At 46.5% G+C, this 24253-nt stretch overlaps 1 protein-coding gene across 11 annotated transcripts in view; it reads left to right on the top strand.

Moving 5' to 3' along the window:
• TENM4 (teneurin transmembrane protein 4) overlaps nt 1–24253 on the top strand; it is a 2472585-nt gene that overhangs the window by 2309672 nt on the left and 138660 nt on the right. For 8 of the 11 annotated variants that reach the window (XM_069639906.1, XM_069639907.1, XM_069639911.1 and 5 more), the window contains 4 exons: nt 1258–1401; nt 3896–4145; nt 5697–5717; nt 23366–23598. In XM_069639906.1, the coding sequence (XP_069496007.1) occupies nt 1258–1401; nt 3896–4145; nt 5697–5717; nt 23366–23598 (648 nt within the window). The remainder of the gene's footprint in view (nt 1–1257; nt 1402–3895; nt 4146–5696; nt 5718–23365; nt 23599–24253) is intronic. The other 3 variants (XM_069639908.1, XM_069639917.1, XM_069639912.1) reach the window with 1 other exon arrangement.

Consider the following 24253-nt stretch of genomic DNA (forward strand, 5'->3'; position numbering starts at 1 on the left):
CCGACAACATCTCTCTTTGGCGATTCTGTAATGCCATAAATGCACCTTGTACTGCCTAGTGCACTGAATTTCACTAAACCTTAGTGCCCCCCCCCCCGTGAGTAACCGCTCTGGGCACGTGCTGACCTGTGCCCCCTCGCACCTTGTCACTAACTTGTCAGGGTACTTCCTGCTCTGTCTCTATTGTCAGTAACCTCGAAGAGTACTTCCTGATCCGTGCCACCCCTCTACTCCCCCATGGCACAAGCCTGTCTGGATACATCCCGCTCTATGCCCCAAATTCACCAGCCTATCTGGGTACCTCCTGCCCTATGATCCCCTTGTCACCAGCCTGTAAGGGTACTTCCTGCTCTCCTCTATTGCCAATGACCTCTCTGGGTACTTCCTGATCCATGCTCCCGTCCCCCACCCACCTTGTCACGAGCCTGTCGGGATACCTCTCACTCTGTTACCCATTGTTACTAGCCTATAAGGGTAGTACTTCCTGTTGTTCTTTCTCCATTGTCAGTCACCTCTACGAGCCCTTCCTGATCTGCGCCCACCATGTCACGAGCCTTTCTGGGTTCCTCCCACTCTATGCCCCATTGTCACACACTGTCCGGTTCCTCCCCAAACCTGCAAGGGCACTTCCTGCTCCGTCTCCATTGCCAGTAACCTCTATGATTACTTCCTAATCAGTACCACTCTTTGCTACAAGCCCTTCCGCAGAGCCCAAATTCTCTAGCGGAGCAGGGTACCCCCTGCTCTATGAACCCATTGTCCCCAACCTGTCGGGTATTTTCTGGGTGAACGACGCCAGCAAGGTGGAGGTTGCTTTAATGGCAGGCAGGCAGTAACCTTGCCTGCAAAGTTCCTGATGGGTGAAAAGTCTTTCTTGAAGGAGTTCTGGCCACAGTTCTTCTGTGTGTTTCATGATCCACTGCTGAGGGGCCGTCTAGACTTTAGACGTGACCCAGGCTCCGTGAAAACACCTGAAGACATTGCTTGCTTAAGCGTACCAAGTTGCAGCCTTTTAAATATTTAGCGCATTTGTTCAACGCCAACTACTGTGGTGACCTTTACTTTTAATGCAGTGTGGCCTTTAAAGAGTAAAATATTGAGAGCCTGCATTAATGTGATGGTTTTTTAAATAGGATTTGCACCCGCCAGAAGGGATGCCCATTTTTTCTTCCTTCTAATTAACCACCAGCCCCCTGCCCCCGCGTGGTGAATATGCAAATCGTCGGCTCTTATGCTATTTCCTTTTCTGGTTCCTAGTGTCGGTGGGTTATGAATACGAATCGTGTCCGGATCTGATCCTGTGGGAGAAGAGGACGGCTGTGCTGCAGGGCTATGAAATAGACGCCTCCAAGCTCGGCGGATGGGCGCTCGACGCGCACCATGCCCTCAACATCCAGAGCGGTGAGTGCAACCGGCTGCCCGGAGGACGGCGGCGGTGCAACGGCAATGCCTCTGCTCCACACGGTTAATAATTCAGCCCCCATTAAAAAAAAAAACAAGGACCATTCTTGGAACAAATTATTTACGACAACCTACATTTAGGGGGTAATTCATGGATTATTTGCGCCGAAAAAAAACGGGATTTGTGCACCATTCTGCTCGCAAATCCCCATTTGTTAAACAGGGATTTGCGGGCAGAATGACGCACAAATCCTGTTTTTGTTCGGCGCAAATAATCCATGAATTACCCTCTTGGTCTCTCCTGCTAGTGACGTGTGCAATGGCCAGCGCAGATCTGCTGGTAGCATGTTTCTATATGCCTTGGTGCTAGTGGGCCTTGGCACTCCAGGGGCCCGGAAACCTACCTTCTATGATGTGCTTGGAGAGATGTCATGAAACCTAATGGCACCGAAGGCTTTATAGGATCTATGTGAATACTGTGAAAAAATATTGTTGAAGTCGAAAATATCGATTGGATTTTGTTTCCCCTTTTTACCACATATATCTGCGGTCGAGACCCCCCACAATCCTCCCAATACCCCTTCACCTTTTATATCTACTTAACCAGCCCCACATATATATGTGATAAAATGGGGGTCTCACATTTCAGTATTTTTGGTTTCGACATTATTTCCTCCCCTGTTTCGGTATTAATCCGATTTATATTCTAGGGCTTGGATTTTGAACAAGAAATACAAAATGGAGGCTTATAAGGTCAAAATATGTACTGTTTGGATTGCTTTATAATGTGAGCCTAGCTGGGGTTCAATGGAGAAAGATACAGTAGAGTTGGCCAGGGGTTTAAGAGGTGGCAGGGGTGGGGGGCTCACGCGTAGCTTTAGGGATGGCCATAACCCACGCTCACTCGGCCCTAGATAGCCCTGTATCATGTCTAGTGTTCGCTGAAGGCAAAGGGGCATTGTGTGTATTTGGAAAGGTGGTTAGATCACTAAGCAACAGCCATGCCAGGGCTCCCTCAGTCCAATCAAGAGCACTCGTGTGTGCATTATAGGGCTCGTGTCTGCTGGGAGAGACATGTGTATGGGAAAGCTGTCTGCCTGCTAAAGCAGGGTAGCCGCCAGCACCTACCTCCAAAGGCGAACTCTTACAAATGTGGATATGTGACTCGTGGGATGCCATCACCTTGCCGGTAGGGTGTTATCCGAATACACACGGGCATTGTTGCTTATTTCATTTATGTGCACAGAAGGGTTGCAGGCTTCATGCCCTGTATCATATACAGAAGGTGTGTTTTTTCTTCCATTCCCAAAATGCTCTTTGATTTTATGCAAAGCACCAGGTAGTGTGTAGTGGTGCTACTTGTCCTCCTCCCCTTTCACACGGTTGCTCTCCTGGGTGTTTTCCGGGGCGGTTGACGATGTCAGGGTTATGTTAACACTTTGAGGTCTGTCTTTGGACAGCAGAAGCACATTTAAAGTGAGAAGGCTGTTAGTTTGAGAAGACTGGTGACTCCCTAGGCAATATGTCCATACTATAAGTCTCGGGAGGAAAGCACAGGGGCCACGCCTTGGAAGCAAGAAGCAGGACGACATGAAGCAACACAGGTTTGATCCCCGGGTCCACGCGTATAAACCTCTGGGTATTATGCACGTTATAAAGAACCAATTACAATTAGCCCTTCTTTGCTGGGTTTAATAGCTTCTGATTATCACGGGACAGAAAGAGGAGCTGAAACCCTAAATGAACACTTAAGAGCTATCAAGCAGGCTGGGTCTGGGTCATTTGTTTGAGAATGAAGATGATTTACCCACGGATTGAATTGCTTACATCCCGAACCAGGAAGGGATTTATTTTTAGACACTTTATTTGGAAACTGAAGCAGAGAGGTTTTTGTTTACAGTATTCAGACTGGATGCAAACAAGACCACCTGACACCATGCCAGGCGGCCTAAAGTGCATGTTCACAGGGCCTCGTGATGGCCCGTGCACATCACCTTCCCCTCCTTTAGGCCACGCGCAGGACAATTCTGCCTCGTCCCCTGTTCAGAGCCCCCTACCTTAATTTCATATCCCACTGAAAGCACTATCTACCTTCAATAATTACCATTTTTAAGTAATGTTATATGAAACTTGGTGTGGGCAGAAATCTTGTTGAGCATGTGTCATGAAACGTACCAAAATGTTACGTATGCAGGAAATTACCCCACTGTTCAATGCTACGAACTCACAATCACTTTATTCCCAAGTGGTGTTAATAATGTGAGCGTATCGGAAACTCGTGATTGGTAGAGACACGTCTATTTGTGTCTAGGAATGTGTTCATTTTGCATTCCCTTATACCTTTTTGTGTCCTTTGTTTGTTTTGTTGAATGCGTGTCCGCTCAGTCTGGATTTGCATTTGATGCTGTCTCTCAGCCTCTCATGGACTGTGCTCATGCGGATCTCTCCATACAGCCCACCTAATTTTTCTTTTCTCAATATTTTTTTCCTGTAGGTATTCTGCACAAAGGAAATGGGGAAAACCAGTTCATCTCCCAGCAGCCACCTGTCATCGGAAGTACCATGGGCAATGGGCGCAGAAGAAGCATTTCCTGCCCGAGCTGCAATGGGTTGGCAGATGGCAACAAGCTCCTGGCGCCGGTAGCGCTGACGTGTGGATCGGACGGAAGCCTCTACGTCGGAGACTTCAACTACATTCGGCGGATCTTCCCTTCCGGCAATGTCACCAACATACTGGAGTTAAGGTACAGCCGGCTGTTCGCGGCAGGTTGTGGGCGCCTATCTTCCGCCGTAAGATCTGACGTGCACATTGGAGGGACACAGGGAAAGCTGTTGCCGAAAGCTCAGACAGGGCTGGTCCAGCAGCCGGAGCGCGGCATGAACTAAACTGAAAAGGACAATTCCCGGGTCGTAGCCAGGTTATACAGATCTATTTGGCCGCTTTTGGGGTTGTTGGTACTGCTGAAAGAGTGGTAGTTTTGCATCGTATGTAGATTTTCCGATCAGTGTGGCATAAACCCCACTGTGGTGTTTGCTTCGGCCCTTCCCTGCAGTAGCCGTGCTGTTTTTGACCGAACCCACACCCCTCATGATATTGGTAGTTGAGCCTCGATAATCTTTAATCTGGAGATATTCTCAAATCACACGCATGAGTGCTGGGACGTCTGTAATTTCCAATGGACATTAGGATGCATGTAGGGGTCCAATGGTCCTTATGCATGAGCATGCATTCAGTTTGTAGGTTTTTTGTCTAAGACCTAAGCCTTTAGGATCTGTGTCAAGCATGGGAGAGCTCTCCCGCCTGAGCCTGTAATCCATGTCTAACGTATGGGCTATATCTGCCGTTGGAGGCCCGAGCCTGTAGGATCTGGATAGCAGAAGGTTGTGCGAGGCTTCCGTCTGTCCCATTTGTAACCTGCAGCTTGAATCATCTGTGGGCATTAGCCAGAAATGCATCAAATCAAATCAAAGGTAGAACAGATGTGGTATTAATGCATTACCAGTAACCCATAACTAATGCTAGTTTATGGAGATTGGGGGAATGATAGAAGTAACTCATGGTATATTTAAGGGTGATTTCTCCATTCAGTGACTTTTGCCTTCATTTACTACACATTTATTTATTTAGTCATGTACACAGCGCACCAAGCCCAGAGGCATCTAGGCGCTTTAATTTATGAGATTGGTTGCAATAGTTAATTACAGGGAACTACAGTCATAGCATCTTTGGAAAAGCCTCACCTCACGGTACGGGTGCTATATCAGAGTATACAGTGTCAATCGGGTCAAATTCGAGGTATTTTTAAACATTCAAGAGCTTTAAAAAAGGTTTCATCTGTTTGAATATGGTTTAACGATATGTTAATGTTTTTTCATTGATTTTTTAGGCTATTTCAAAAGGTGGGGCTTTAAAGAAGCCTCTTGCTGTAATTTCACTTTTTGTTATGACTTGAGGGGTGAAGTAGAAGGTTGTGTGATGTCACTTCCTCTGAGAGGTTTGCTGATTAGTTTCTTTACTTATTGTTGACTTGTCACGTTGTAAATATGTACAGTATGTTGAGCCCTGTCACCCAACTGTCTCTCACAAACAAGTGGATTCAAAGAGTGTCAAGGACATGTGTTAACTTATTTAAAATATGCTGTGCCGATTTCCTATCTTTTCTCCTTCTGTTGTTAATTACACCCGTGCATTTTAAATGTGCTTTAATGTTTTCTAATTGTAAATAACGTTTCCAACTTCACCGCTAACACGTGCCTCTTCTCTTCTGTCCCTCTGCCTCCCTGTCTTCTGTCAGAAATAAAGATTTTCGTCATAGGTAAGCCACTCTTGGGTCGCATTAACCGTTGTCTCTGTCCTCTCCGTGCATGCTGGGATGTGGAAAGACATGGGCGGCGTCCATTTTAGGATGGGTCGGTGTCAAATGGAGTCAGCGTGATTAAAACGGATGTAGGCAATCACTGGTGGAAAGCGGGGCCCATCAGTCACTCAGAGTGACACGCAATGCTCCCCGAGGTCTCCAACGATCCATAGCTCGTCATGTTCGGGGCGCACCGGGAGATGACAAATTGGGGTTACAGAGGTGATGACACTGTTTAATCAATAACGTGTAATGATTTCAGAGTCCACCACAAAAGAGGATATGAAATTAAGGACATACTGCGTCCTAGGTGTCAGGGCCACCTTCATGGTTGAAAATGTCATTGTGGCAAAGCTGGCTGGGATGTGACAAGCTCTTGATTCTTTTCTCATAAGCACTCTCTTTCCAAGAACAATCCCTTCTTTTGCTACTTTCCCAAGTGGTCCATATCTTGTGAGGGACTACTGATCCTAAGATCCCTCCCAACAATGGCGCCTGCACACGCCTTACCATCATGCACACAGTTAATTTGTGAAAGTTTACTAACTAGGCCCCATCCTGGCATGGGTCCACTCATGCCCCTTATCATCTTAGCATAGTCTCGGCAGGATAGCTAAGGGGCAATGTGCTCACCTTGGAAGCAAGACGACACAGAGCAACACAGGTTCGATTCCCGGGTCCACGCTTAGAGACACGTTATTAGTAACCTAGCATATCATATCATCATGCCCAGGGTGTTTACTTGGTCTCCACGGCATCATTATGAGAAATGAGCCCTCAAAGAAACGAGGCTTAAGAAGCTGTTACTTAAATTGAGCTAAATTCGAGCAAGAACAACTACCTACAGAAAGAGAGTTCTAGAATTTAGCAGCGAAAAGTTGAAATTAATGAAAACAAGAAGGTCCACATGGAGAGTGAGGGACAGAAAGAAAACATTCAGAATCTGAGCGAAGAGCTCTAGGAGGATGATAGAGATAACAAGGAACAGCGATAGGAGGCCAAAGCGAGAATACATATAAAAGCCAAACAAAGAAACTGATACTGAAAACTAAGATTGACCGAAAGCCAACGCAATCAAGCCAAGGAAGATGAAATGTTACATGAAAGATGAAGACCAAACAGAATTATTACTGCAGAATGCAATGAGGATAGAGTGCAGGAAGACCCACACAAAGAGAGCAAAAGATGCGATTACATCATAGTTTGTAAGAGAATTCAGAAATTATGAATTTTCTTCCTATTAGATAAGATATGAGTTGCTGCTGTTTTGGGTCTTTTTGAATCGAGAGCCCATGCTGTTGGTGGCTAGTCTTTGCGTCTCTTCACTTGTTGACTGATTCCATGTCTCAGCATTTGGCTATGCCTTTGTCTTTTCCAGTGAGTCTCTGGACGACAGCATAGGATTTTCTAATTGTACTTAGAGAGCATTCTCTACCAAGGGAAGTATCTTTAGTCCCCGGTTACAGCCAGATCCCCTGGTCCTCACTTGCACATAAGAATGCATGGCTGAGTGTTAGTGCTGGCATTTGGACCTCTGCCCGACAGATCACACATGTGTCGCTCCTGTGGATGCAGAAGTTCTCCGAGTTAGCTCATTGGTAAACGTAACCTCATAGTCACTAGGCACACAAACATTTTTCGAGAATTTGTTATCTAATCAGAAGCTCTGGGGTGCCCCCCCCCCACGCTTTATGGATTAAGAGTGTCAGATAAAGGGTAAAATAGCTCAGTGGATCATGCCACCAACTGCAGCGATCCTTTTGCAACCTGTACCTCAAACAGTGAGGCTAAAGAAACCTTTTCATCCACCTGAGGTCAGGTAAGCAAGTACTGAGTTTTGTAATAGTAGCATCTGTTTGCAAAGCGCTCGGCTTCTTTTATTTCTGAACTAGAAATAAGCGAAATGCATTGCTTTCCTGGGCTCTCTGGAGGAAAGTATGTACCTGTGTGCAGGTCCTACTGCTTTAACTGGCACAGAAGTTCTCCTGTCCTGTCCCATGGCCCAGAGACCTCCTTAATTGTAAAGGCTAGTCTACTTGGGCCCATCGAAGAGAAGGCTACCAGGCAGTCAAGTGCTATGTGACACTGATAATGCGAGAGTGCGATTTGGGAATGTGATTTTGTTGCTTTTGCCATGTTTTCACTATTGGCACTTCTTTTTTGGCCATAGCATGGGATTCTATGTGATTTGGTCGAAAAGATTTAATCGATTTAATTTTGTTTTGTATTTAATTTTTTTTACTGGGGGATTTTACCGCAAATATATGCGTGGGGAGACCCCCCGCAGCCCACCACCTTAACACCCCAACATTATTCATTACCCTAATCCCACCTTCATATATTTGGGGCAAAATCCGCTGAATTCAATTTGATGGATTCTACTTGGGTGGAATCTGCTGCGGCCTAAGCTCCCGCTGCCCAGCATGGAGGTTCTGTCTTCATTCATCGTTAGTCATTTTTACTACTGACTTTTAAACAAGTACACAATTACGAAAAAGGTCCGCAAATGTATTTGTTTTTTGGGGGGCTCCCCCCTTAAATCTCCCCTCCCCACCTATTTTTAACTATTCCCGCCCCCTCAACCCGTTATCTACCCTTTCCCAACCACCCAAAAAATGTCGATAACCCTTTTCGTCATTTTGTACTCGTTTAAAAGTTAGTCGTAAAAATGACTGACAATGAAACGACGTTATACCGCATGGATGCAGGCCTACCTGATTTCCAAACTGTATCAATGAAAAATATGACGGTATTAGACTACAAGACCGGCTAGGTGGCCCAATACACTAACCATGTGCTCCGTAGTGTTTTAGTGTGTCATGTCCGCATTAACCTATTTCAGTTTCTTTATGTAAAATACAAGATGGCATGCACTTGTGCCAGAGTACATCTGCCTGGGAGCTAAACAAATAAATAAATAAGACTACACGAAGTTTCTCTTTCAACAGAAGCCATCTGTTCCCCTGCTGAAGCAAATTAAGACCCTTTGAGTAGAAACGCTGTTAGGGAATGGAGTAATCTAGGTTCTGCAGTCAAATATTTAAAGTTTAGTTCCAGCGACTATAGCATGCATTTCATATTGCAACCATAACATGATTTGCATAGAGTGCTGGCTTCACACTCGCTGAGATTAGTTTTCACCGAGCAGGTCCCCGGCCGGCTCGAATCTCAGTGGGACTGATCCAGACTTTTATCTGAGCCACATTGGTAAATGGAGTGCCACTCTGTATTGTAATATTATCGGCCATAGCTCTATTATAAAGAGTGTTAGTATTACACAAGTGAATGAATACTAATAATAATAATAATTCAGCATTTATATAGCGCTACGAACCCTCAGGCATCTGAGCGCTGCTTATTATTACCCACGCGGTGTGGTGCTCATTTATCGACCTCGGAAGGGTGAAAGGCTGAGTTTGGCCCTGCCGGGAGGCTCTGCACAGATGTCAAAGGGAGCGCTCTACTCGCTGTGCTATCGGACCGGCTAATCCGCTGCAGCGTGTGTGCTTTTGCCCACTCACGGGTATCCAAAGGCTGGAGCCTGCGCACTTGCTCAGCTGTAACACATGCCAAACGAGGATATGCCAACATCAACACCTGCGGATAATACCCCATAACCCAATATTTCGTAAGGAATAGCACTTGCCTCCATAGTCATTGTTGCAGTCTAGGTTGCCTACACAAGGGTCCATGCACAGGAGTGCCCTGTGCATGTATAAAGGGAATGCTGTTACATTCCTTTTACATGCCACTCTTTCACCACACTAGACATTTTGGTCAAGGCTGCACAAAACACTTACTATCTTTCATAAATGTGTACCGCAGTTATTTGATTGGGGCACTTTAAATTGCCATGGCAACTGTCCAATACCCATGCTTTATTCTTAGAAGTGCATTTAAACATCTCTCGAACCTGGTGAATATCCAGTGTCATCTAGTGTTCATGTACATGTTCCCAAGTGGATTGTGTCAGTCACAGCTGAGTAGGTCCAAGCAGAGCAATGGCCTCCGTAAGGGCCAAGGGCCATTACCAACTCAGTCTGCCAATGGATTCGGACATTAATACTATTAGCACATAGCTGGGTTCCAAAAGCATACATGTTTCTAAAAGATCCCTCTGACATGTTTCTAAAAGATCCCTCTGACTGGATCAGTGGACCCAGTGGTGTACCGATTCATCAATGTGGATATCGGAGTGATCCAAGATGGCTGCCACAGATCTGTGATCCAAAATGGCGGCCACAAATCCGCAGAGGACTTAAGCTGAAAGCACTATCTTTGGTTGTGTGAAGAGGGAGGGAAGTAGTCACAGAGAGTAATCAAGCCCTGGTGCGGGCAGTGGTATGGGGGCTACCATCAGACATCCCAGAATGCAGTCTTATACTGGTGGATTCTGCCTGGCATGTCAGGATGCTCATTAGCTAGCACCCCTGCACCAGGTGCTAACATGGGGTAAGTGTTGCACAACGATCATCTGCCATTTTATTTAAATATGCAAATATGGTGACATGCTCCAATTGTTGCTATTTTACACAAAAGTTATTGGGCCTCATTATGAGTCTGGCGGTAGCTGTGCCGGTAAATACCTGCACGGCTGCCGCCGGAGTCATGAATTCACTGGCACCCGGGAATGGGCAATTACCGGGGAATTACAGCCCCGGCAGAGCCGGTAATTGCCCATTCCCAGGCGCCGGAAAATATGACTCCCCATTCCCATTTGAGTACCATTGGACTACTGCGCGTGTTGGACTAAGAGGTCAAGGGATTGCCTTATCTCCTATTGCACCTGTGGGGGAGGGGACGACAAAGAATCAGAGATGCAAGATATTGAGTGGGGGCAACAGGCCAGATACTTTGAGGCCACGTGGACCCAGTACTTGGTGAAAAGTAGATATGGCGTAGGCTACTGTGTGAGGGAGAGGCAGAAACCTTCACATTGTGTGTTTTATTAACAGGTGGATCAGATAATGTGTGACAGGTGGAATGAAGTGTGCCACTGTGATGGAAGGCAGGTGACTAGATACTGTGTGTGTTTGGGGGTGTGTGGATGTTAGGAAAGATTGTAGTAATGCAGTAATGCAGTACCCTGTTGGAGACTGCACCGGCCTTGTCCTCTTGGCAATAGTTAACCCAACCTTTGGTATAAGCATGTACTACACATGTTGGTAGGGTGACTGAGCAGCCAGACTTATCTCAAGAGGGGTCAATGTGAGCTGTAGGGTTGTAACATAGAGATTCACAGTCACAAGTATCCAGATAAACACGTACACGCAGGGTTTCTGGATTAAACAATTATTTATTCATTAAAGTCAGTTGAATAAAGACTTCTTTAGAAGGGAGCAAACATATGTACCACAAAAATATACTTCAAAATACACACTCGGTTTCTTTAAATCAGTAGATACCGATTTGGGATGACACACAGACACTTCCTACACCCGGGGGTGACTTAAATAACTAGGACACTGTGGACATTGATAAATCACTGGCACATTTAGAGCAATACTGAGGTTGGTGTCAAAGGGAAAAGATGAGGGAATAAAACAATGGTTAACAAATATTCTTCAGCAGCTAAGTACTTTTTGAACCCTCCAATGCAAAGTAAATTAACCCTTTCCCAGCTGCACAAGTTATCTAATGTGTGACTTTTGTTGAGGGAAAGTTAACGCACAAAGTCAGTCTCTATACGTTTCTTTCAGGGATCCAGGACAGCCAATGTCAATTGAACAAAAGTCTAGGTGAGCTAAAGCACTTCTTGCAGGTAGGTAAAAAGTCCTGCACAATGTTTTAGAAGTCTTTGTAGGAAATGTAATCACTGTAGGTTCACAACCTGGGAGACTTGTGAGGGGCAAAGCTGCAAGCAACTCTGCAAAAGCAACCAAGACAAATCTCAACTGAGATCTAGCAAGGCTACACAACAAGAGGTAAGTCCCCTTTGTTTTCCAGTACCTTAGGTCTGAAGAAAGTGGTTCCATCTGGCTTCTGTTCCTGTGTAAGTCTGCATATCCTGTTGTTCCTGGGCCTCATTCATGGGGACAAGAAGGAGGACGTCTAGGGACTCCTTCACTGCACTACGAATTGAAGGTCGGCTGCAGACTTCAGATCAGCGGCACTTTGTGGTTTCAGCTTCTCGCGGCTCTCGCAAATAGCACCACTGCGGTTCTCGGATACCTTATGGACTTTCCTCACATCTGGGGTCCAGCACTTGGTTGAGGTGGCTCAGGCTTGGTCAGTCCTGCTTCTTGGGAGTCCAGAGGATCTTCCTGTAGCTCGGTCCAACTTAAAAACGAGACACTCGATTCTGGTGTTCTTCTCCCTGGCAATCCGTTCCTGCAGCAGCAATGGAAGTACAGCCAGCTCCGAGAGGATGTCCAGACGAGTTCACTTTGCGGTTGATTGGTCCCACCAACCCAAGGGAAGTCGTTGTCCGTTGCAGGGCTTCTCTAGTGGAGGCGAATTCAGAGCTTCAGCAATGCAGCAGGGCTTCACCGGGCAAACCAACGGTCCAGGAGTTGCAGCAAGCGTCTCATCCAAGTACTTCTTTGGGTTCCTTCGTCCAGTGGTCGACTCTGCCTTCCAAGCCAAAAGCCTCGCCTTTTATGCAGGTTTCTCTCATTCATTTGCAGGCTAGCTGTCACTCACACAGCAGGTTGGCTGTCCTCCAAGGACAGCCAGCCAGCCAATCACCTTTGAGTGCATTCCAATAAACAAGGGGACTAAGCACAGGGAGTTTCGGGCAACTCCATCACTTCCTGTCCTGCCAGACACGCTGGAGCCAGAGGCGGGCTTCACCAGTGAATCCCGCCAAAGGCAAAATGAACAAAGGGACCAAACCTGGTTTGGTGTACAGAGTAAATGTCAGGAAGGACCTTTCCAACAAGAAATTGTGAAAAAAGAAGACCGGGCCATTTTGACAAAATGGGCACCCGTGGTTGCTTTACTGCAGCTGCAATTGCAGCCCGCGGTAGAAATACTCAATGGTAGGAAAAAGTAAACCACTGCCACCAGCCATTAATTGTAGAAAGGGTAACATAAAAATGTTAAATGAGAAACTAGACAAAGGGGATACTAAGTAACCCCTCCAGCACCCTATAGTAAGAGTGTGTGCTGGGTCTAGAAAGTTACAATTTCACTTTACTGCTCTTGGAAACAGTAGTTTATCCAAGAGAAGGTATTTAAACCTTTGGGAAATCTAAGAGACTTCCCTGTGCCACTGCACTGAAGTCTGACACCATGTAAAGATGATGCCTGTGGAGTTTGTCAGACTCCAAAGTCAAAAGAAACACAGAAAAACACATAGGATTAAAAGTACAAAAGACCCAAAGTTCAGCATAAGAGCTGGGGGTCTCTAAGGTGGGAGGGTTTTATCACTAGACTGAAAATACTCCCTAACAGTGGACAAAGTCCTGTATGTCAATGTGAATTTGTGGAGGGATTTAGTGTGTGTGTGTGTGTGTGTGTGTGTGTGTGTGTACATGAAAGCAAGAACTATTTGTGGTGCAAGGCTGTGAGAGTGGTCTGCAGGATGCCGGGCAGAATCTGTGTGTTTGCATCTACAATCAGCAAAGGGTCTTCAGTTCCTTCCTGGTGGGACTGTTTGGAGTCCCCCACCCATGCCTCTACCCACCACAGCTGGTCTGCCCTATTTGTAACCCCCTGGGTGCGTCCTCTATCTACAGCGCTCTGTTGCTCCCCAGCTAGGTCTGCACTTTATAAATCCTACACATATATTCATGGATTTCATGCATGCCCCTCCCGCCCAAAAGAGACACTGGACGATGTATTTATCACGCCCGAAGTTTGTGGCAACTGTGACACTCGCCGCCCTACTGTTTGAGTGGTCTCCCTCCGGGTGACTAAGTTGCAAGGTCTTATGTCAGTTTGACGTTTGGTGCTAGGTCCCTGGTCTGAACATGTTGTCTCTGCCGCATAAGCAAGGCCCCCCAGCTGTTTAGTTGCGTGATCTGCAAATATTGATGGACACGTGGCACAATGTTTAAATGGAACCCTTTGTCATTTTCTGGGACATGTAATGGGCCTCATTAGGACCCAGGCGGTAAGGGGTTTACGGCGGCGTAAGCAGCGCCGACCCTTACCGCCTGATTCCGAGGTCCCTTGGCGCCATTGAGGATTTAACACCTGCTTTTAGCAGGTGTTAAAATCCATGGCGCTAAGGGACCTTGTTGTTAATTACGCCACCGTAATTTACGGTGGCGTAATTAACGCCTTCCCCACTCCCATTATGCCCTATGGGGCAAAAATGGAAATGGGGAAGGGTAAATGGGGATTGGGGACTTACCGCCCCGCCAACCTCGGAATGGGGCGGTAAGTCCGCCAACCACCACGGCGTAAACATAGTTTACGCCGTGGTGGTAAAGGTACGACCCAGGCGGTAACTTACCGCCTGGGTCGTAATGATGCCCAATGTGTGTGATGTAATTCTAATGGGTTATTTATAACACGCTTAATACCCAGAGGTTTCTAAGCCCGGACCTGAGGATCGAACCCGCTTTGCTTGGCGTCACCCAAGACGAGTGCATTGCCCCTGAGCTATCCTCCCGTGTGCCTGCTTGATTGCCAAAAATTTATCCCATGTTTTCATAATTGGATGTGAGCGCCGATTAAAAAAATCTTCCTGTTTCCCCATAAAAACCTATCATCAATAAACATCTGTTCGATTGGGTTGTGATCTCCTTGACTGATGGAGGGATCCCCACACCACAACAACACAGGAGTGTGGCTACACTCATCCACAGAGCTGGCTGGGATGTCCCACACCACAACAACGCAGGGGTGTGGCTAAACTCATCCACAGAGCTGGCTGGGTTGTCCCACACCACAACAACGCAGGAGTGTGACTACACTCATCCATAGAGCTGGCTGGGATGTCCCACACCACAACCACGCAGGAGTGTAGCTACACTCATCCACGGAGCTGGCTGGGATGTCCCACATAACGAGAAGCGTTAGCTGAATTATGTGGTAAAAGGGGATGTGGGGCGCGGAAACTCCCCAAATTTGAAGTGTTGCAGCCACATGGGAAGGGCTAAGCTGGTTCGTGCACCTCGGAATTGTGAGGGTTGCTGCGCCACCGCGCGCCTGAGGGTCTGCTCCTTCCACAGCATTGGTGCGCCACTGTGAACACATGCTCTGGCAAATCCTTTCCTTCCACACCACATGGAAGATGGATGGCCTGGGTAATGTTCCCAGGTTCAGCCACCCCGCGGGTGGGCACACGGGGCAGTGGCTCCAGGCTTCCTGTGGGCAGAGCCAGTCTCCAGGCAGGGGGTGGTGGGGGAGGCAGCAACGGGATGAATCAATCTTCCCAAAACAGCAGTTCTCAGGGAGCCGGGCCTCTGCTTCTAATAAAGGGAAGCAGAACCCCACCTCTGACGGTGCCAGGAAGGCACCTGCTGCTCCAGCCTGTTTCATGCCAGGGCTGGAACAGCGGGGTACCTGCAAGGGACAGAGGTGTGGGATTCTTAATGTTTCGAATCCAGAGCAAGACGATGGACCCGCGGGAAACAGGAAACGAGAAACAGACCTGAAAAGGAGAGAGGGGTCTGGCTGGAGTGTGGGGGGCTGCAAGGAAAGTTAACGAAAGCGAGAGAGTGGCAAACATGGGGACATAAAGAGAGCCAGAAGAAGGATCAGGAAAAGAGCTCAGGGTGGGGGAAAAATGATAAGAAACAATCGACTAAGTAGCGGGGGGAAAGAAAGAGAGAGAGAGAGAGAGACTGACTCTCAGGAGTAATGGAGTAATAGAACACACAGACGAAGAGCAGAGAAACTGAGAAGAGAAACTGACTAAAAAGATAGATGAAATGGCTACCAAGAGAAAGACCAGAAAAGAAAGAGTGCAACGAAAACTAAAATAAGAGAACGGAATATCAATATGGCAGCGGTCCCATAAAAAAACGACATCAAAGTATGCTTCATACAGGGCATAGTTACCTATGCCCAGCTGGGCATCAATAAAAGCATCAAGTGGAGAGGGCTACGGAAGTGAGATGGTGTCAGGAATAAGATGGAATGACAAATTGTTTATTTATTTTCATATGTGTGGCATCAGAGCCCATGAGAAAGATGACAACGAGAAAATCCTCTTCCAGGGGAAGTAGGTATTTTAAGAGGTGCCAGGCGTTCAGCTCCTTTCTGAAATTGAGGTGGTTGGCATACCTGCCTACATTTGAGAATCAAAAACCCTGAGATGTATGCCCCACCCACAGACAAAAAAGACTCCGTCCCTTTGCACGTGCTCTGTAAAACACGCCCCACCCACATGTCGGTCAAAATGTGGTTTGCACTTTACAGTGGAATGCAATACATTTGATAAGAAATGGCTATTCATAAGCACCCAAATTGCATAGGACGAATGGCATACACCTTCCATAAAACCAATGCACACACATAACAAAGAGAGGATATTTTCTTCAAATAGTGTTGTTGAAAACGTTAAAGTACTGAAATTGGACATTTTACTTTAGTAGTTTGTTGTTTTTCATCAGCGTAGTGGCGAGGTGGCCAGCATGCAAACCTGATGGCTCAGGTGTGTGCATGAATTCAAAGAGGGCCTTAGATGTTTCTCACTTTAGCTGTAGGGACTGAGTCCACCCTCTGAAAAAAGTGGGTGGAATCCGTCCACCCGCGTGTACCCTCGACTTGAGCCCTTGCAAACTGGCCAAAAGGAATGAAAGCTGAAAAAATAAGAACCGCAGAATACTGCTTAATGACACGGGATTGAAAGCAGTATTACCACGTTTACTTTGCTTAAGCTTTCATTAATTTTGGCCAGTTTGACTTATGTTTTAGTCGCCCTTCAATTTAGGGCGACTAAAACATAAGGCAAACTGGCCAAAAAGAATGAAAGCTTAAGAAGGTTCATGATGCTTTGCTGCTGGAAGGCTGGAAAAGCTAAATTGGAAGGCAGCTCCACAGCTTGGCACTGAGATAGGAAAAGGAATTGCTGTAACGGACATAGAAATGGGACTCTGTTTCTATATCCATGGCGGCCATCTTTGTGTGCTTGATCTGCGATAAGCCAAATTTCCTTAAACAGCTATTAGTGCATGGGATCACTTGCCCAGGGTGCTAATGGTCATTTGCACCTTGGAGGCGAGCATTACCAGGGTTGCATCTTAATCTTTGTGTTACCAGGCACTAATTACTGCAAGGATTGCGGGCGTGAATCAGATGATGATGGATTCACTGACCCATCCAAACAGCTATAAAGCACGTTGCATTTGTTAACCAACGTAGAGCAGACGCCACAGTCCAGGGTCTAGCCACAGGATTTATACAGCGTGACGAGATCTGAGACTCAGAAAAGTCTGCTGTCAACCGCAATGTAGGAGGAGATGAAGTTGTAAAGGGGCATTCCCTGTGCATCCGACTCAGAACTAGTAGCTGTTGTATTTGTTGGAAAAGTGTTTGGACACTGAATATTTTGCCCTTTTACAAGGATGCTTTGCATTAACATTTGCACCAAAAGGCAGTCTGTTTGCAACTGTCATGGGGTGCAAATACAACTTCTAAATTACCCAGACCTGGTGAGAGAATGGCTGACACTGGAGCAACTCTTGGGTCTAGACCGGTCCTTCTCATGGGTGTTCTGGCTGAATGGTTCTCCTCAGTTTGTTTTCCGATGCTGCCCCTGCTCCTTCCCTTTATGTGTATACACCCCATACAAATGAACCGCACCCCTTCCCATCTATCATGTTACCCCAACACTCCGTTTTTCTCCTCTGAAATAATAGGTGGTGTTATTACCAAACTTTATGGATCTCAACTTTTAGACCTTGGAAGGGTGCAGCAGGCCTGAGTCTTTAAGCGCTGCAGGAATATATGTAAATCTGTATCCTGACAAATGGGCACACATGTCTGTGAAGAACACTGAACACACTGAGCTACTTTTCTGCAACTTTAGGGAAAACTTACTTTTGGGATTATAGTTTATTTATTTTATTTTATTTATTGAATATTTGTAGGGCACCTATACAGAAGTGTTTAAAAGCTCCACAAGACAAAGGGAGAGAGGGGACATAGGTGAAAAAAACAATAAATGGTACCACTAGGACTTGTGACATTCGGACCATGCAAGTGCAGGGAGGGCAGGTCAGGGAGGAATGAATGGGATAAGGGAAAAGGGGGCAGGTGAGAAGTGCAGGAAGGCAGGGGCCCCAGCAGGGCTGGGCAAGTGCTCAGAGGGGACCAGAAGGGCTAGTGCCAGGGGAAAAACAAGGGGTAAGGGTCAGCTAGTGAGAGGATGCAGTGGGCAGATTAGGATAGTTGGGGGGAAAGTGCCCGAGGGCAAGTGCTGGTTAGGGAGTGCTGAGGTAGACAGACAAGGAGGGCCTGACTTCTGTAAGGCACATGCAGGACCAGGCATCAGTCACACCGGCAATGGGACATTAGCAAGGGAAGGGAAGAGGGAGAAGGGGGAGAAAAGAAAAGGAAGGTCTTGGGAAGTTTCTGTGAACTTAAGGAGATCGGTTCAAGTCTGAGAGGGGCAGGAAGGCCGTTCCAGAGGGAGGCTCCTGTGGAAGAGCGAGATCTACTGCCCACTCTTTGCTTGGAGAAAAGTCTGATCTGCAGAGAGTTGGAGCTATAGGACCGATGTATGTAGGCAGGGCAAGTTGGATGTAGCAGCGTGCCAGGCCCCAGAAAGCATTGTGGATGATGCAGAGGGTCTTGAATCTGATCCTTGCAGCCACTGGGAGCCAGTGGAGAGAATTTAGGGCTGGAGAGATGTGGCCCCTGGACTTCATGCCAAGGATAAGTCTTGCAGCCCTAGTCTGGATTAGTTGAAGAGGGCGAAAGGGAGGAAATGGGCAGATTGTGGAAGAGGCTGTTGCAGTAATCCAGTCTAGAGAGAACCAGAGCTCTGGAGACATTGAGCTTCTCGGAAAAGTGAGAACGGGAGAGTATCTCTGAGGGGATGGAGCAGAAAGTTGGACTTCTTATAGTAATGTCCATGATGTGAGGGGAGAAGGAAAGAGAGAAGTCGAATGTGACCCCAAGGTTTTTTGCCTCGCAAGAGGGTAATAGGAGAGGGCCCTAGGAGGGTGGCCAGAGAGTGGGAGGGAATCTGGCAGCAGGGGTCACAATGAGAAGGGTCTGGGTCTTACTTGGATTTAGGCAGAGATCATTAGCATGGCACCATTCCTGAATGGCAGTCAGGTATGAGAGAAGAAGAAGAGGAGGTAGACGAGGGAAGTTTAAAGGAGAGCTGAGTGTCATCAGCATAGCACTGGAAATGAGGATAGAAGGTAGAGATCAAGTGGGCTAGAGGGGCAAAGTAGATATTGATAAGCCACAGCGACAGGATAGAGCCCTGAGGGATGCTGCTGGTAGAGAGTGAGGTGGAGGAGAGGGAATGGCTCTATTGCACTTGGGAGGTCTGGGTAGAGAGGAAGCAGGTCAGCCGGGCCAGTCCCCGGTCCCAAGGGTATCTCAGAGATGATTTATGAGGATGGCATGATTGACTGTGTCAAAGTCAGAGGAGAGCAGTTTCCGTGCCTCCGGATGCTCTGAAGCCAACTGGTGGTCATGGAGGCAGCCAGTAGATTCAGTGTGGAGGGTTAGTTGGAGGATGACCAACTTCTCCAGGAGTTTGCCCAGGAAAGGGGTGATGGAGATAGGGTGATAGTTAGCCGGGCAGGAAGGGTCAGCAGACAGCTTTTTAGGAGAGGGTGCGCAAGGGGGAGTGTTTGAGAGGTTGTGGGAAAGAGCCAGTGGCAAAGAAGTGGTTACAGAAGTCAGCCAAGGCAGAGGCGAGAGAGGAGATGTTGTTCTGGAAGAGAAGGGGATTACCTATTTGGAGGAGACTTTCATAGAGCGGACCACTCTAGAGACCGATCCAGTGCAATGGAAGAGAAGGAGGAGGGCTTAAATTACAGAAATCAGTAGTATCACAACATGAATGAAAAGTGGGGAAATCAGGTGAAAGGCCTAAGAAACATACTGTCCCAGGTATCACACCCAATAAAACCCCTCTCCGCCTTGTGGTTCGCAGATCTCTGGATGATTTCTAATGTCCCTTTTGAGATCTTTTGTCAGCAGACCCAGAGGCCAGTTTGCTAAAAGAGCACACGCGATTGCCACAAACAGGGGTTCAAATCTCAAAATTGTGCAATGCCACTCTATGGCATAATTAATAACAATACCAAATTGTACATTTTGAATTTTGTTTCTTAGGTTTTTGATGTTGCATGGGCCTCGAAGCAGCAGAGCTCTTTGCAGAGAACGTTTATTGCAGCGGGCGCATCTCAGTCTTTCTGTACATAGTATCTTGTGGCGTGTAGGATCATGACAGTTCGATGGGGCCATGAAGTGGTTTGCCCAGAATTAAATGATACTTCAGAGCTGCCAGAAGTTCTCAGGAAGAAGACGAAAGTGGGAAAGAGCCCCCTTCCTTTTCTGTAAAGTTTGTGTTTGGAGGTTTCCTTCTTCACTAGGCTGCGCCGTGGGAGGAAATGCTGCTGGTTTGTCGTATAAATAATATGCTTTATTTTTACTGCGCCATTTAAAAATGGCCGATGTGCATAAACAAGGCCTACATTTGGTGTCTGTGGGTGGGTGTTATATTGCTTTATTTTGTACAGTTTGATGATACATAATGTGACCTCTCAGAATGTGAAAACAAAATCAAAATATCGAGGCTGAGGACCCCAAAAGGAAATACACCGAACACAGGTTACAAAGGAACATACAAAGTACTTTATTTTATGCTGAATCCAGTTACAAAAACAGAGCAAAATCAGATAGCTATCGGCCCTCAGTACAACACAACGAACTCCAACGTGGTTCAATGTGTTCAGTGAGAGACGCTGTACATTAGAATGCATTGGCTTTTTATACATTTTGTGAGCACGATGTCCAGCCCCACCTTGGGTTAATATTCCATTAATACATCACCGATCTAGGGTTCATGCCAAGTCTCGCACATCCGCATATAACTGGTTTACTTTTAATACATATATCAACAAGCCTATACGGCAACTGTATATTCTGGGAATTTCCATGTAAGTCTTCTTAAACATTAATACAATGTAGTTAAACAAGAGTTCTACGTTCAGTATTTGAATTCATTGTCTTTATCGTATACTCGTGGATTAGTTTCATTGCACGAGTAATCCCTTACACACAGGTCAACGAAGGACAAGGTCTCAGTTCACGACCTCAACAAGTGGCCTGCAGGCAAGTTACATATTAGCTACGTACAGAGGTCAAGACGGCCATGTTGTATTTTGGAATGACATTGTCCACCATTTTAACTCACAGGGTGACTTTACAAAGCAAACCTAAAATGGCGGATTGACCTAAAATGGCGGCTTACAGTGATTTTAAGGTCAGGATCTTGCAACACAGATTCCTTCGCAAGCGACTTGTGAGCAGCTTGGCGTAGGCCAATATACATATATTTATTGCATTAGGAGGCACGATATAACTTCTCTTTTGACAAAAACGTCAACACAAGGGGTTACCTCTGTGCATCCACTAACGTGAATTTAGGCCCCTTAAAAAACGTCCTGGACCCTCGTGTGGTCTCAAAGCTCATGTTTTGTAGCAAACATTTCTCAACCCATTTCCTCATGTAGAAAATGTTCGTTTTTGATCCACCATTGGTGGCTGAGGGTACAAATGTCATGCGCTGTCCACGCGACTCAAGGTATTAAAGAGCGCCCGATCCACGTTGACTGACTGCCATTCACCGAGAGCGTTTCCCTGAATGCTCAGGGGCTTGATCAGAATGGATGGCGGATTCCCTCAGGGCCGCGCTGCTTTGCGCGTGGAAACCACTTGCTTAGCGTGAGTGACATGCAGGTGAATGAAATAATGCCCCAACAGCCGGCTGTCACCGGGAAGGCGTACAGACGGAAGCCGTGCCGCGAGGCGTGCACGCCGATGCCAAGGTCAGACCGTTTTATTTAGCAAGAAATTGTGTCGTTTGCTGAGATGAGATCTGTACAGACTTTAATAAGATAACTCACAAGGGGATATTCCTGGCAATATCCGGATGGCTTTTCTCCCCTTTCTCGAGTGTTAAGTAATTTGAATGAAGGAATGATTTTGTAGCCTGGAACAAAAAGGCATGCGCATCATTTTGGAAAATAAGCGCATCTATATCCTCCACAAAGACTAGCAAATCTCGGTTGTGTTTCTGCAGTTAGGTGTTTTTGTTTTGTGGGCTTTTTAAAATAATTACAATTGTATGGATCAGCTTGATGGCAATAGGCCAAAGTTTAATTTGTTTTTATATTGTGTTGGGTTGGTTTGTGGCTCAATGTAGCGAGACAATGGCCTGCGCTATATATGGTGCAATGCAAGTCATTTTAGGGACTTTCTCCAAGGCCCTTCGGTGCCAGCTGTTGGTCATTATTTCATAATGAGGTCTCCAAGACCATGCAGCAGCTCGGTGGTGAGCAGTAAGTGACCATCTCTCAAAATCATGAGAGTAACAATGAAACTCTAGCAAATGACAGTCCCAGCCGAGTGCTAGGGAAGGAATTCAAACATTAATCTTGTATTGCTCTGCCTTACTTAGCGTAACTCCAGTAGCTGATTCAGCGTCGTGACAATTTCCCTCCGACAGGAACATTATGGATCCTTGGAGGCGGGATCCTATTCGTGGAATTTGTCAATTCTCTTGGTTTGACGGTCACTTTCTCTATATTTGTTCCTGGTGCTTCAGAATCACTGAACAATGTATGTCTGTTCTAGGTTCTGTCTTTAAGTTCTGGTGAGAATCCTTTCAAAATGTCTCCTTTCTCAAGGCAATGCATTTCACTGCTTCACACGTGTAAATAGCTCTGTGCCACATACTGTTTCTGGCCACAGCTTAGTACATATATTGATACTTAAAAGATTAATGTTGAAAGATCGACGAGTGTCACTCGTAGGCTCAGGAAGGCCTTTATGAATGATTTGGATAGAATAAAAGAAAATAGACGTGCAACGCTGGCGCGTGTGTAATGGGCCAGTACAAGAGAGAGCGGGGGTCCATGATAAGGGTGCACTAAACTCATGTTCTGCCATTTAGTCAACTTCGTGGCCCTGACGATCTTCTCGCGTGATTGCAGAATTCGATGTTGAGACTTGTTGGAACCATAGTGCACTTTTCTGTGTAGCACCAGTGAACATAGCGTCAGTAAAAGGAACACCATGATGACTTGCGCTCATCTTTCGAGCACATGCTCTGTTATATAGCATTTATAATAATAATTGGTTATTTATAATGTGCTTAATACCCAGAGGTTTCTAAAGGTGGACCTGGGGATCGAACCTGTGTTGCTCCACAAAATCTTACTTTCAAGGCAAGCACGTTGCCCCTGAGCTATCCTCTGGAGACAAGTCCCCATTGTCCATTCAGTGTTTCCTCTCCATCGTTAAATTCCTGGCAGAGTTGGAAAATGTAGATGATTGGCCCAGGTTAACATGAATAGCACATTCAAAATGGTGACTTGGAAGTCTGCTGCTAGCCAGAGTGTACTTATGTATGTGTGATTGTGTTGGTATATCCAGTAATTCTTGCTTTTCCTCTGCACAGGTGGGGTGATCATGCTTTGCACTGCCTTGAATGACTGATCCCGTGTTTTACCTTTCAGCCACAGCCCAGCACATAAGTACTACTTGGCAACCGATCCGATCGCCGGAACCATTTACCTCTCAGACACCAACAGTCGGCGGGTCTACAAGATCAAGTCTACCACCGTTGTCAAAGACGTTGTCAAGAATTCTGAGGTAGTGGCCGGGACTGGGGATCAGTGTCTCCCGTTCGATGACACCCGCTGCGGAGATGGGGGTAAAGCTTCAGAGGCCGTACTGAACAACCCAAGAGGTAACAATGATGCAATGCATGGTTTAAACCACCCTAAGTCTAACCTACGCTGGATCACCCTAGCTCTAATTAACCCTCACTCACCATAGGCCTAATGTTCCATACCTTTCTAGGCTGCGTACAAAGCCAGCCATCTAAGTGGATTCAATCTTTTTGGGAGAATGTGTCCCATAGTGCCAAGACGCAACCACAATGGCATTAGTTACACCATCCATGAACACTTTGCATTACATTACATCTTCATCCAGCCCACAGAAATGAACCCATTTTGACGACCTTGGTTAATGACCGCAGAAAGGAGGCCAACCGTGATGGCATCAGCACCTTGTTTCTTCTCCATTTCTCAGCAGTGTTTGACACCCCTAGACAGTCTCTTATTTTGAGCATGGGTAGTCATCCTATGTACATCTATGATTCTTTCAGGGACAGACCAGGTGTAGAAAATGCCCTTTTTCTTCATTGAAAGCCCTCATGTGTCGTGTACCCCAGGGGTCACTTCTAGCTGCTCATCTTTTTAATCTCCCGTGCTTCTGTCACCCCTTTCTAAATCCTTTGGCCTGTGCATGGATCACCCACCAATCCAGCTGCCATTGGAGGAGAGGGCACACCAAACCCCCTCGAATCTGGCAGGCTTTCCTCATCGGATGAGTGTTGT

The sequence above is a fragment of the Ambystoma mexicanum genome, chromosome 7q, assembly GCF_040938575.1.
Source record: "Ambystoma mexicanum isolate Mex_15411 chromosome 7q, UKY_AmexF1_1, whole genome shotgun sequence".
NCBI classification, from domain to species: Eukaryota; Metazoa; Chordata; class Amphibia; order Caudata; family Ambystomatidae; genus Ambystoma; species Ambystoma mexicanum.